The sequence below is a fragment of the Colias croceus genome, chromosome 17 (genome assembly GCF_905220415.1).
Source record: "Colias croceus chromosome 17, ilColCroc2.1".
Classification (NCBI taxonomy): Eukaryota; Metazoa; Arthropoda; class Insecta; order Lepidoptera; family Pieridae; genus Colias; species Colias croceus.
In genome coordinates, this window is record NC_059553.1 from 2,013,409 (window position 1) to 2,025,371 (window position 11,963).

The following is an 11,963-nucleotide window of genomic DNA, read 5'->3' on the forward strand; positions in this document are numbered from 1 at the left end:
CTAAGACCGAAGTTATTTTGATAATAATATCAGTGATAATATAACTAAATTATCACACTAAGTTCGTCTGAAGCGGAGCCAAGCGGGTGAAACCGCGGGGCGCAGCTAGTATTTCATAAAAAAACGTTCTAAATAATAAATATCTCTTATTTTCTAAATTACACTGTAATGAAATTAATCCACTTATTGCAATATATTTTAATGCAATAAGCGGATTAATTTCAACGTAGGTTTTTTCCATTCGGTTCCAATTAGTGATGAAGGAAGTATTCCCAACTCCACTAACTACGCTCCGACGTTGTACAAAGGCAAGGAGGTTTTATTAAAAATCCTTTCATTTTCTGTACGTTTTTATATGATATACTGTATGGTGTAATGCAATGTTATTTGTATAGTGTTGCGTAAGGGTGTCGGTTTCATCCTAATCCTGTTCTAGTATAGAAACTAATATTTTTTGTTCAATGAATAGAATGTGTATTATATATAATATTTACATATTTAAGTGGTTCAGGTTTTGCACTTCAATTAAAATTCCAGACTTTGACCCCAAGGCGTGCAAAAATTTAGTCAAATTTTTGACAATTATTAGTCATAGATAAAAAATGTCAGGTCGCAAATACTTGTAAAAGTTTAAATAAACAAGTTTTGTGTTGTTTTAGTTTTAATGAAGTTTTTTAATGATTATTATAATAATTTAATGTAAACCTTCAATAAAATAATTTCATGGTTTTTCCCACGTTTTTCCTCATTTTCACTAGCAATAAAATAGGTCATGTCATAAAATAGCTGTAATATTAACGTCAAACTAAAGTTAGAATTGACTTAGGTAAAACCCTTCTGAATTTCACTTTCCATCCCAAGACGTCTCATTAGAGCGGTAGAAGACTCGTTTTGCGTTTTATTAATTTTTCCTCCGGACTTCAAGTTGGAAGTAATTTTTAATTTTTAAATTACTTTTCCGGACCTCGCTGGATTGTTTTTGGAGTTTATGGGTTGTAAGTGGTGATTGGCAGGCTTATCTTTGAGGGGAAAGTTGTGATTGTGGTGTGATCTATACTAATTTTATAAAATAAGTCAAAAAAGGTTAATCTCCAAAGCGCCTTAAATGATTTAATCTGGGGCTTTAGAAAGGAAATTTATTAAGTTGGAGCGATTTTTGCAATGTTAATACAATTGGCTCTACAATATTCTGAGAGTCAACACTGAAACACTATTATTTATATACACTCAGGTAACAGAAGGAAGACCCGGGACCCTTTGGAAGACTTACGTGAGGACACAGGTCCAACACGCAGAGGCCCTTTAGCGAATTTTAATGTGTTGTGGGACACTATACCTACTTAATAATATTATTCCATAAAATTTACCAATGTTTACCAACCCTTTTTATAAGTTTTTGATTCCACTTTAAACGTCTATGTTCACGTAAACTAAGTTACAATACTTAATCACTACATAGTATAAAACAAAGTCGCTTTCTCTGTCCCTATGTCCCTTTGTATGCTTAAATCTTTAAAACTACGCAACGGATTTTGATGCGATTTTTTTAATAGCTAGAAAAAGGTTTAAGTATATCATTTATTAGGTTTTAGACAAAGCGGGCCAAGCCGCAGGAGGTAGGCTAATTAACAATAAAACTATAAACTAAATAACAATGAAAATTCAGCAATCCGCATTGCGCCATTATATCCATTTCTACTTAAAATTAGCGGCAAATGTAAATCAGGCTTGATCCTGGATCAATTACATCGTTACATACGTAAATACGCGGGAATAATTAATATTATGTATAAATAGATTGGTGTAAACATGCGGTTTGTGTGTTTAAATATAAAGTTTTTACTATAAATTGGAGGTAATTGTATTACTATTTTATGAGAGCAATGTATAACATAATGAAGCAGATAATATAATTTATAATTATTATGCATAGGCATTATAATTTAAATAAGTACAATTGCAATTAATTATTATTTATCTATATTTAGGTACATTACTAATTGGTCTCATAACATTATTATACACATACGATACCCACATTTGAAATTTAAACAATTAAAAGTAATACGGCACAAAATAATATTAACTAAAATTAAAAACGATATCTATAGATATATATTTGTACCTGCTTATACATAGAATAAATAATAGCGTACAAAAGGACCAATGGATCTATTATTATCGCGTAAAAATCTATTGAAATATACCTACAACCAGAAAATATCATTAAGGTCAAGCCATTGTGTATCTTAACATAAAAATAATAAGAAAAAGCGTTTTCTATACAATAATTTCGCTAACATGAATTTGATCAAAAGGAGTGGAATATTTTCGAGATCAACTCGGATTTTAAGCATTATTTTACCTAAATACCTTTGAAAAATATATAAAAGATAATATGAATTACATTTTTTTGACCGACCGGTTGGCTTGGTTGGTAGAAGCCCTGTCTTCCTAGCCAGAGGTCGTGGGTTCGATTCCCACTCGGAAAATATTTGTGTGATGAACATAGATGTTTGCTCTGTGTCTAGGCGTTAATCTGCGTTAATTATCTATATTCTAGAATTAATATAATTTTTATAATTTTAATTAGTATAATTAGTATTTATTTAAAAATTATATATATGTATGTTTATCAGCCATCTGGTTTCCATAACACAAGCGAAAGCTTAGTATGGGATCAAAGCGTGCCGTGTGTAAAAATTGTCCTGAATATTTATTTATTTTAGGTATTGGCAAAACATATAGTAATAAAATTAAATAGTTCATAGATATAAAAAAATATACAAGTACTAGGTTTCCGCCAGCGGCTTCGCCCGCGCAGTCATCGAAAAACCCGCATTGTTCCCGTTCCCGTGGGATTTCCGGGATTGCGTCATTTTCCCGGGATAAAAAGTAGCCTGTGTCCTTTCTCGGGTATCAAAATATCTCCATACCAAATTTCATGAAAATTGGTTCAGTCGTTTAGGCGTGATTGAGTAACAGACAGACAGACAGACAGAGTTACTTTCGCATTTATAATATTAGTATGGATTTGTACCGACAAATAAATATGACACACCACTAGAAAGCTGAACAACTTGCTCTTAACGAAAATCGATCTGTGAAACAGATGTGAAATGCATCTGCCTCTAACAAGACAAGATCGAGCATTAGTTACTAAAATATTACCTCTATATCCAACTAGCTAACCGCCCGCGGCCACGCCTGCTTTGTCTAAAACTTAACGAATTATAGATATAGATTATACTAAAACCATCCTCAATAATCGCGCTCTATCTATTAAAAATCGTGTACTTAAATTAAAATTAATTAAAAGTTAGTTAATAGCAGTTAGTTGTGTTAGATCTAAATACAGAGTAGTCGGAAAAATAGACATCACACACCACACCACACAAGTACTGACTGGTCACGGCGGATTCGCCTTCTACTTGAACAGATTCAAGCTGAAGGAGAATCCGTCGTGTCTATGTCAGCCCGGAGTAGAGGAGACGGTTCCTCACCTGTTACTCGAGTGCCCAATTTTTGCAAGCAATAGATATGCTATTGAGCAAAAATTGGGCATGGCGATGACGGGTGAGAATCTGCCTTCCGCCCTGGGGGACAAGTGTAGGGATACTTTCTTTAAATATTGTAAATATATTGTAGAAGTAGTCAATAAACGAAACAATGGCGTGTGATGTGATTCTGTGATATTAGTATTAGGATAGTTTCAACTTTTGTAGCATTTATTTTATTTACCCAGTATTTTAATATTTTTGACTTTGTATTTGTTATATTTTTTTATTATTATAATTACTTGGGTGTGGTGGCGCTGTTGTCCTCTTGTTTACATCAGCTCCGCAGTTTTTATCTGTTTTTTAATAAAAAAACGAAGTATTGCACTTAAAATAACAACGATTGTGTAGAATTAGTTGCAAGACACCGGGATTATCATTAACTGCAGTGATTGTGCCATATTAATACTAAAAACATCGATCGATCATTGATCAAAATAAACGCCAACGTATTTGATCTACCATCCAAATTCCACCAAGACAATTGAAGGAGAAAAGGTGAATGACACTAAATAGAAGAATCAACCAACGAAGAAAGGTAAATAAACGCAGAAAGTGATTACTCTGGACAATCTTCATAAGTTCCTTATAAGTTCTAACCTCAAACAAAAAGTGAGTCATTACAAATTACCGACTTTAATACAACGACACCTACCGGTGAGTGGCAATATTTTCAAAAACTCCTACAATAACATCTTAATTTAATTTAGCCACCCATCAACAGAGGTCAGCATAGTTTATTTTCTGTAACAGATTAAAAACAAAGTTTGCAATATTATCTATGGTAGCATATTATCTATGTCAAGTTTGACTATGGAAGCAATTATGTCAGCACTTATCAAAATTCAAAATGAATTAGACGAACAAAAGAAAACGATTTTTAAAAACGGGAAAGATGTTACAGAAAATGTTACAAAAAATATTAATATCATTTTAGAAGAAAAATTTAAAGATTGGGAAGAAAAATATAACCATCTCAAAGATAAAGTTGAAAACCAAGAAAAAAGGATTTATTTTCTGGAAAAATGTGCAAGACAAAGAAACATCATACTTTTTGGTCTACAAGAAGAAGAATCATCTTACTCGGATTTGGAGAATATTTTTATTGGCTTCATAGAAAAACATTTTGGTATAAAGTTAGAAATACGAGATATACAAGAAATATTGCGATTAGGAAAAAAAGGAAAAGGACCTAGACCCGTAAAAGTAACTTTTATAACCCTTGGTAGAAAGATAGAAATATTCAAGCAAAAAAGAAAATTAGACAACACCGAGTACTACATCAAAGAGGACTACCCAAAGTATGTTTTAGAAAAGAGAAAAGAGCTACAGGAAAGAATTAAAATAGAAAAAGAAAAAGGAAATAAAGCTGTCATTAAATACGACAAACTCATTATACTCCACAACAAGTCGGAAACATATAATAACAAAAAAAGAATGTTCTCTACTTCACCAGAAACTAATACATCAAATCCTCATAAAATAACAGATAGAAGACCACAAGAGACACGAAATATTAAACAAAAAACACACTGTGCATTGCAAAGGTCAGCTAGTACAGAGGGAGTTCTTAAGCCTAGTATGCTAAATTATTTAGTAAGTAAAAATACGAATAGCCCATCAAACCAGCAAGATAACCATGACCAAAACAATGATTAACAACCAGCGCCTCCTCCTATCGTAAGTAAAACAAAAACTTATAACACAAAAACAAATAAACGAAGTCCCCCAATACGGCCGGTCACCGCGGGGGTCAAAGACCACAACCCTCCACTCCATCCAATACATATATGTACATACAACGCTCGATCACTACTATCATATGAAAGGCTACTAGAGTTCAAACACGCCATATCAACTATTAAATATGATATCATTGGTCTATCAGAAATTAGACGTACAGGCTATAATATAGAAGAAACTGAAGACCATATATTCTGCCACTTTGGCGAAACTAAAGGCAAATACGGTGTAGGATTCCTCATAAAAAAACACCTAAAAAATAACATAGAATGCTTTACTGCAAAAAATGAAAGGATATGCACACTACACTTAAATTATAATAATACAGCTCTATCCATTATCCAAGTCTATGCACCGACTTCAGAAGCTACCGATCAAGAAATAAAAGAATTCTATGAACAATTACAAGAAACTCTTATACCATGCAGCAAAAATGTTATAATCTTAGGAGACTTTAATGCCAGAGTTGGTCAAAAAATTAAAGGCGAAGACAGAATTTTGGGAAACTCATGCTTTGGAAAAAGAGACAAGAGAGGAACAACTCTAATCCAATTCTGCTGGGAAAATAATCTTTTCATTATCAATAGCCTATTTGAGAAGAAAAATAAGAACCTCTGGACATGGCTTTCTCCATGTAAAAAGAGAAGTCAGATAGATTACATTTTATCAAACATTAAAAGCAAATTTACAAACTTTGAAACAATAAACTTATCATTCCCGAGTGACCATCGACTTTTGAGAAGCACTTTATTGCTGACTAAGAAAAAAAAATCTAGAACAACATATAAAGGTAATAAATTTTCACTACAAACTAAAGAACTACAAGAGAAATACATTGAAGCATTAAAATCTAATTTAAATAATATAAACCCACAGGAGAATGACGGAATAGAGAAGTATTATGATAAAATAAAGCAAGCTATTGATAAAAGTTTAAAATCTATAAGTAATGAAAACAAAAATACAAAAAACCACTTTATTATTTCAGACACAACCAAAGACCTGATAAAAAGAAGAAATGAGTTGGTGAACAAAAAACAACTAACATCAGAAGAGAAACAAGAAAGAAGTTTCTTATTTAAAAACATTCATAAAATTATTAGAAAGGAATACCAGGATCATAGGCTTACTAAGATTAAAAAACATCTGAACACATCAAGAAGTGTGAAAAAGAGTTTAAAAGAATTGGCAACAACCAAAAAATGGATACCTTCATTGAATAAAAAGCATGACAACAAAAATACATTTTGTAGGAATGAAATATTAAAAGAAGCCACCGAGTTTTATAAAGACCTCTACACTTGCAAAACAACATCTATAATAGAAACACCCCTTACAACTAATAATAAAAAACTACCTAGGTTCACCGCACAAGAAATTTCCTTAAGAATAAAGAAACTAAAGAATGAAAAAAGCATGGGTCCTGACAACATCCCGAATGAAGCCATTTCAACAGGTATAACTCTACTAACACATCCCTTAACCAAGCTGTTCAATAAAATCCTCGATGAAAGGAAAATTCCAACTGAATGGGCAAAATCGGACATAATACTACTCTACAAAAAAGGGGATCCTAACGACCTTGGTAACTACCGACCAATCAGCCTACAATCAAACCTCTACAAACTGTTCGCCTCTTGCCTTGATAAACGCCTTGAAAAATACACCGAAGAATTTCAACCCGTAGAACAAGCAGGCTTCAGAAGCAAATATTCAACTATAGATCACATACACTCACTGGAACTCATTATAGAAAAATACTTAGAAATGCATCGCCCGCTTTACCTAGCTTTCATTGATTATGCTAAAGCATTTGACTCAATATCTCATAGTAGCATGTGGAGTGCTTTACAAGAGTGTGATGTACCAACAGAAACCATAGAGCTCATTCAGGACATATATATGAAAAGTAAAAGTAAAATAATATTAGATAGAACAGGCACAGAAATTGATATATGTAGAGGCGTCCGTCAAGGTGACCCACTCTCACCCAGAATATTTATTAGCGTTTTACAAAATATAATGAAGACACTAAAGTGGGAAACCAAAGGCATAAACATCAACGGTCAATTTCTTAGCAACTTAAGATTTGCCGATGACATTGTACTCTTTGCAGAAAGCTCATCTAAACTAGAATCAATGATAAATGAAATTAACTACATCAGTAATGAAATTGGGCTAGAACTAAATACAACAAAAACTAAAATAATGACAAACAGCACTAAGATACCAATACACATTAAAAATGTTTTATTAGAATATGTACCAGAATACATATATCTTGGCAAACGGGTATCATTTTCAAGTTCAAGACATCAGGATGAGCTAATGAGACGTGTGAATATGTCTTGGAATAGATTTTGGAGTATGAAAGAAATTCTAAAATCCAATATTCCAATCAAGATGAAAAAAATTGTGCTGGATTCGTGTATACTGCCGTCCCTCGCATATGGGTCCCAAACATGGATTTTTAACAAAAAAACGACTGAAAAGATTCAGACAACCCAAAGAGCCATGGAACGGAGTATCCTAAATTTAAAAATAAAACATAAAAAAAGAAACACAGATATAAGAAAAACAACAAATGTGATTGACGCTCTGGAACAATGTAAAAAACTAAAATGGAAGTGGGCCGGACATATCGCTCGAATGAAGGCTGACAGGTGGGCCAAAAGAGTAACGGTATGGAAGGGACCCAGTGGTAAGAGAAACCGTGGCAGGCCGGCTGAGAGATGGCTAGACGAAATTCTGAAACTAGCTGGAGAAAATTGGATGAAAAAAGCAAATGACAGACTAGAATGGAGAAAACAGGAGGAGGCCTTTACTCTTAAGAGGTCCTTAATAAAGATTGATTAATTAGTTAAGCATTTCAATAAGAATTTAATAATAATATAAAAAACTATGTATTTACTGTTTAACTTAGAATAATTTACTTGAACAAATAATATAAAAAACTATGTATTTACTGTTTAACTTAGAATAATTTACTTGAACAAATAATATAAAAAACTATGTATTTACTGTTTAACTTAGAATAATTTACTTGAACAAATAATATAAAAAACTATGAACTACTGTTTAACTTAGAATAATTTACTTGAACAAATAATATAAAAAACTATGTATTTACTGTGTAACTTAGAATAATTTACTTGAACAAATAATATAAAAAACTATGTATTTACTGTTTAACTTAGAATAATTTACTTGAACAAATAATATAAAAAGCTATGTACTACTGTTTAACTTAGAATAATTTACTTGAACAAATAATATAAAAAGCTATGTATTTACTGTTTAACTTAAAATAATCTACTTGAACACTATAAATGTAAAACTTTTGTAAAACTATATATTTAATTAAGGAAATAAAAAGGCTTTTTTATTTTTTTTATTTTTTATTTTATTTATTTTATTTATTTGTTATATTTTTAATTTAGTAATAATTCTATTTTTAATTCATTATGTGGCTGAAAATTGTGTTTTGAAAAAAAAAAAAAAAAAAAAAAAAAAAACAGACGTAAAGATGCTATAGGTGTGTGACTGAAAGTGACTGTTATAAACTAAGTAATCCATACTAATATTATAAATGCGAAAGTAACTCTGTCTGTCTGTCTGTCTGTTACTCAATCACGCCTAAACTAATGAACCAATTTGCATGAAATTTGGTATGGAGATATTTTGATACCAGAGAAAGGACATAGGCTACCTTTTATTGCGAAATACGTACCACGGGCGAAGCCGGGGCGGACCACTAGTTAATAATAAGGCTAAATTTTCCTCCAAACATACCTACATATATTTTAAGTCCCAATGGAGATAACTAACGTCAATACTCTCAATTCCTAATCCGTAACTCCTTGTAATTGTGAATTCTTTATTTTCTTTGTTGTAGTGAGTTATATATGGAGCTATCTACTTGATTTACAGACTTTCCCTATTCCTAAATCTTTGTTACTTGTATCTATTTATAATGGCTTTGAATGAAGTGAATATATTTATAAATATATGAGATGATACGGCTTTTAGTAATCCTATATACAAAAATATATAGGATCCTATATGTAGTTTCGTATCAATCCTAGTATCTTTGATATTTTGCAGACTGGGTTTAGGGTATATTTTGCTTTTTATTCAAGAATATAAATTACCTTATTTTTATCCTACTAGGTTATATTATAAATGCGCAAGTTTGTGAGGATGGATGTATGTGTATGTTTGTTACTCTTTCACGTAAATAACTACTGAACGGATTACACACAATATATAGAGGATTAACACATAGGGTAGAGTTTATCACAGAAATCCCACTTGAACGGGAACTGTGCGGGTTTTACTTAGAAAAAACGAGTGAACTCGCGGGTGAAAAGCTAGTTTTTATACATATTATGTTGCTTATGTAATAAGCATCATAATTCTTAAATGCATAGACCCCGGAACTTCTTAACATAATTTTACATAATTTTACCAGAATATCCTTCAAACAAGTTAATCCTAATAATCCGCGAATACAACATAAAATACGATAATATTGGCAAAAGCATATAAACAGCACGTAATCGTGTGCCAAGGTCAAACAGGGGTCGTAGATCCAACCCCTAATCTCTTTATGGGTCCGCAAATAAATTTAAAACCCATATTTACAAAATAGCCTATACGTGACAAACTTGAAGGTTTTCATGGTTTTTGAGTACTTTGACTAAGTATGTGATTGTTTGACTTTACGCGAGTAATATAATTTTAGAAATTAAAGAACTTTTAACGGATTTTAAACGCGTTTTATTCATTACCTATTTTATTTAATCCGACGTTTCGAACACAATAACACTTTAATAACATCGTGAGCGTGGTCACAGGGAGACTAATATGTTATGTGCTAAGATGTTATAACATGTCTTAAATGTTATAATAGGTCATAGAAAAAGGTCTCTGTAAAGTATTCGAAACCTCAGGTAGCGTTAGCTACTATTAAGCATTCTGTGACTCAGGTTTAATAATATTATAAACAGATGTGCCCCGCGGTTTTTCCCGACTTGCTCCGATCCTATCGGTTTTAGTGTGATGGTATAATATAGCCTATAGTCTTCTTTGATAAATGGGCTATCTAAGACTGAAATAATTTTTCAGTACGGACAAGTAGTTCCTGACATTAGCACGTTCAAGCAAACATACTCTATATTTTTAATATTAGTATGTATAGACATAGATAAGTCAAGTTTAAAATAAGTTAAAAGTGTTTAATTTCTACTTTGGTTAAAATTTCGCGCCGATCGAAAAACTTATTCTCGTCAATGTCAGAGTTGTACGTGGTTGAAATAGAAATTTAAGTTCGAACTAACGACGTTTCACAAAATTACGTTTGCTTTAAGTGTGTTTTATTAGGTTTTGGCTGAGTTCTAGGACTTCGGGCCTTTTTGTTAGTTATATTATGTGGTGTTATAATTAATGATGTGGTATTAATTAATGTCATTTAACAAGCTTATAAACAGATTCATGTAAATACCTTATTTTATTTGGGCAAAAAAAAAAAACTTTACAAGTAGGGAAAAGGAAATAATACAGTAAAATTCACACAAATCGATCTTATAAGCTTTACTAGCTAAGCCAATAATTAAAATAAAGTAAAAGTGTTTTAGTATTTTTAAATTTAATTATAAAACCAAATAAATAAAAGAGCTTACTACACTAAAAATGTAATAATGCTAAAATTTTGTAATAACGTCAACCACGTCTCTTCAATAATAATAACAATATAATTTTCACTCTACTTACCTACATAATAAGCTATCACATTAAACCTGTTATTAATTTCACTATTCTTGGCGCAGCCGTGACCCAGAACTCCATTGATAAACCGTACCTACATTTGACCTATAAAATTAACGGTGCGTATTTTATTCGAAAATATATTAAAGTTTTATTAGTATGGAACAAACATGCGATGTTAAATTCAGACGTTAAACTTGTAATTACAATATACAAATTGTAACATAATAAGTATATAATTATGTCGCAGGCAAATTGTATTATTTCACCGCAAAAGCTCGGCATTTTGTAATATGTCGAGAATTCATAATCAGAAATTTTTCGTTTGGATAAGTGGGTGCGTTAGGTTAGGTTCGTGTTTTTAAAACTTCACAGAAATCTTCGGCTCGCGACCGTCTTTTTGTAGAATTTTGGAAAAAGTAAATCCTCAGCATTTTACAAAATGCCGAGCATTTGTAAACGGCGAGATTCTACAATTTGCCTGCGACAATACTAAACTTTAAAAAAAATATATTCTAATCTACCAGATCAATCACACAACTTTGATCTAAAAAAAGGAATGATGTTCCCATGTTATTAATAATATATATTATATTATAATATATAACCTTATAATTATTGAAGTGAAACTTCTTTATCGGGGCTGGAAAAAAATTATTGAACCTTATAATTATTGAAGTGAAACTTCTTTATCGGGGCTGGAAAAAAATTTTGTGTAACATTTTTTCATTAAGTACGCGTGACATTTTTTCCGTTGTAACGCGCCATCTTTTTCTTATCCCTACGGCCCTGCCACGCGTGATTCACAGTATTTCTGTAAAGTGCATATAGTAAATTACTTTTTGAAAAATAAGGTCACAAAGAAGTTTCACTTCTTACGTACTAGTACACGTACAA

The 11,963-nt window shown here is 31.6% G+C and overlaps 1 protein-coding gene across 1 annotated transcript; it reads left to right on the forward strand.

Moving 5' to 3' along the window:
- The first annotated feature begins 1,809 nt into the window (after positions 1-1,809).
- On the forward strand, positions 1,810-8,156 carry LOC123699275. Its single transcript, XM_045646198.1, has 5 exons — positions 1,810-1,814; positions 3,359-3,576; positions 4,495-5,136; positions 5,224-6,246; positions 6,289-8,156. The coding sequence occupies exons 1-5, from the start codon at positions 1,810-1,812 to the stop codon at positions 8,154-8,156; spliced, it is 3,756 nt and encodes a 1,251-aa protein (XP_045502154.1).
- The last annotated feature ends 3,807 nt before the right edge of the window (positions 8,157-11,963 follow it).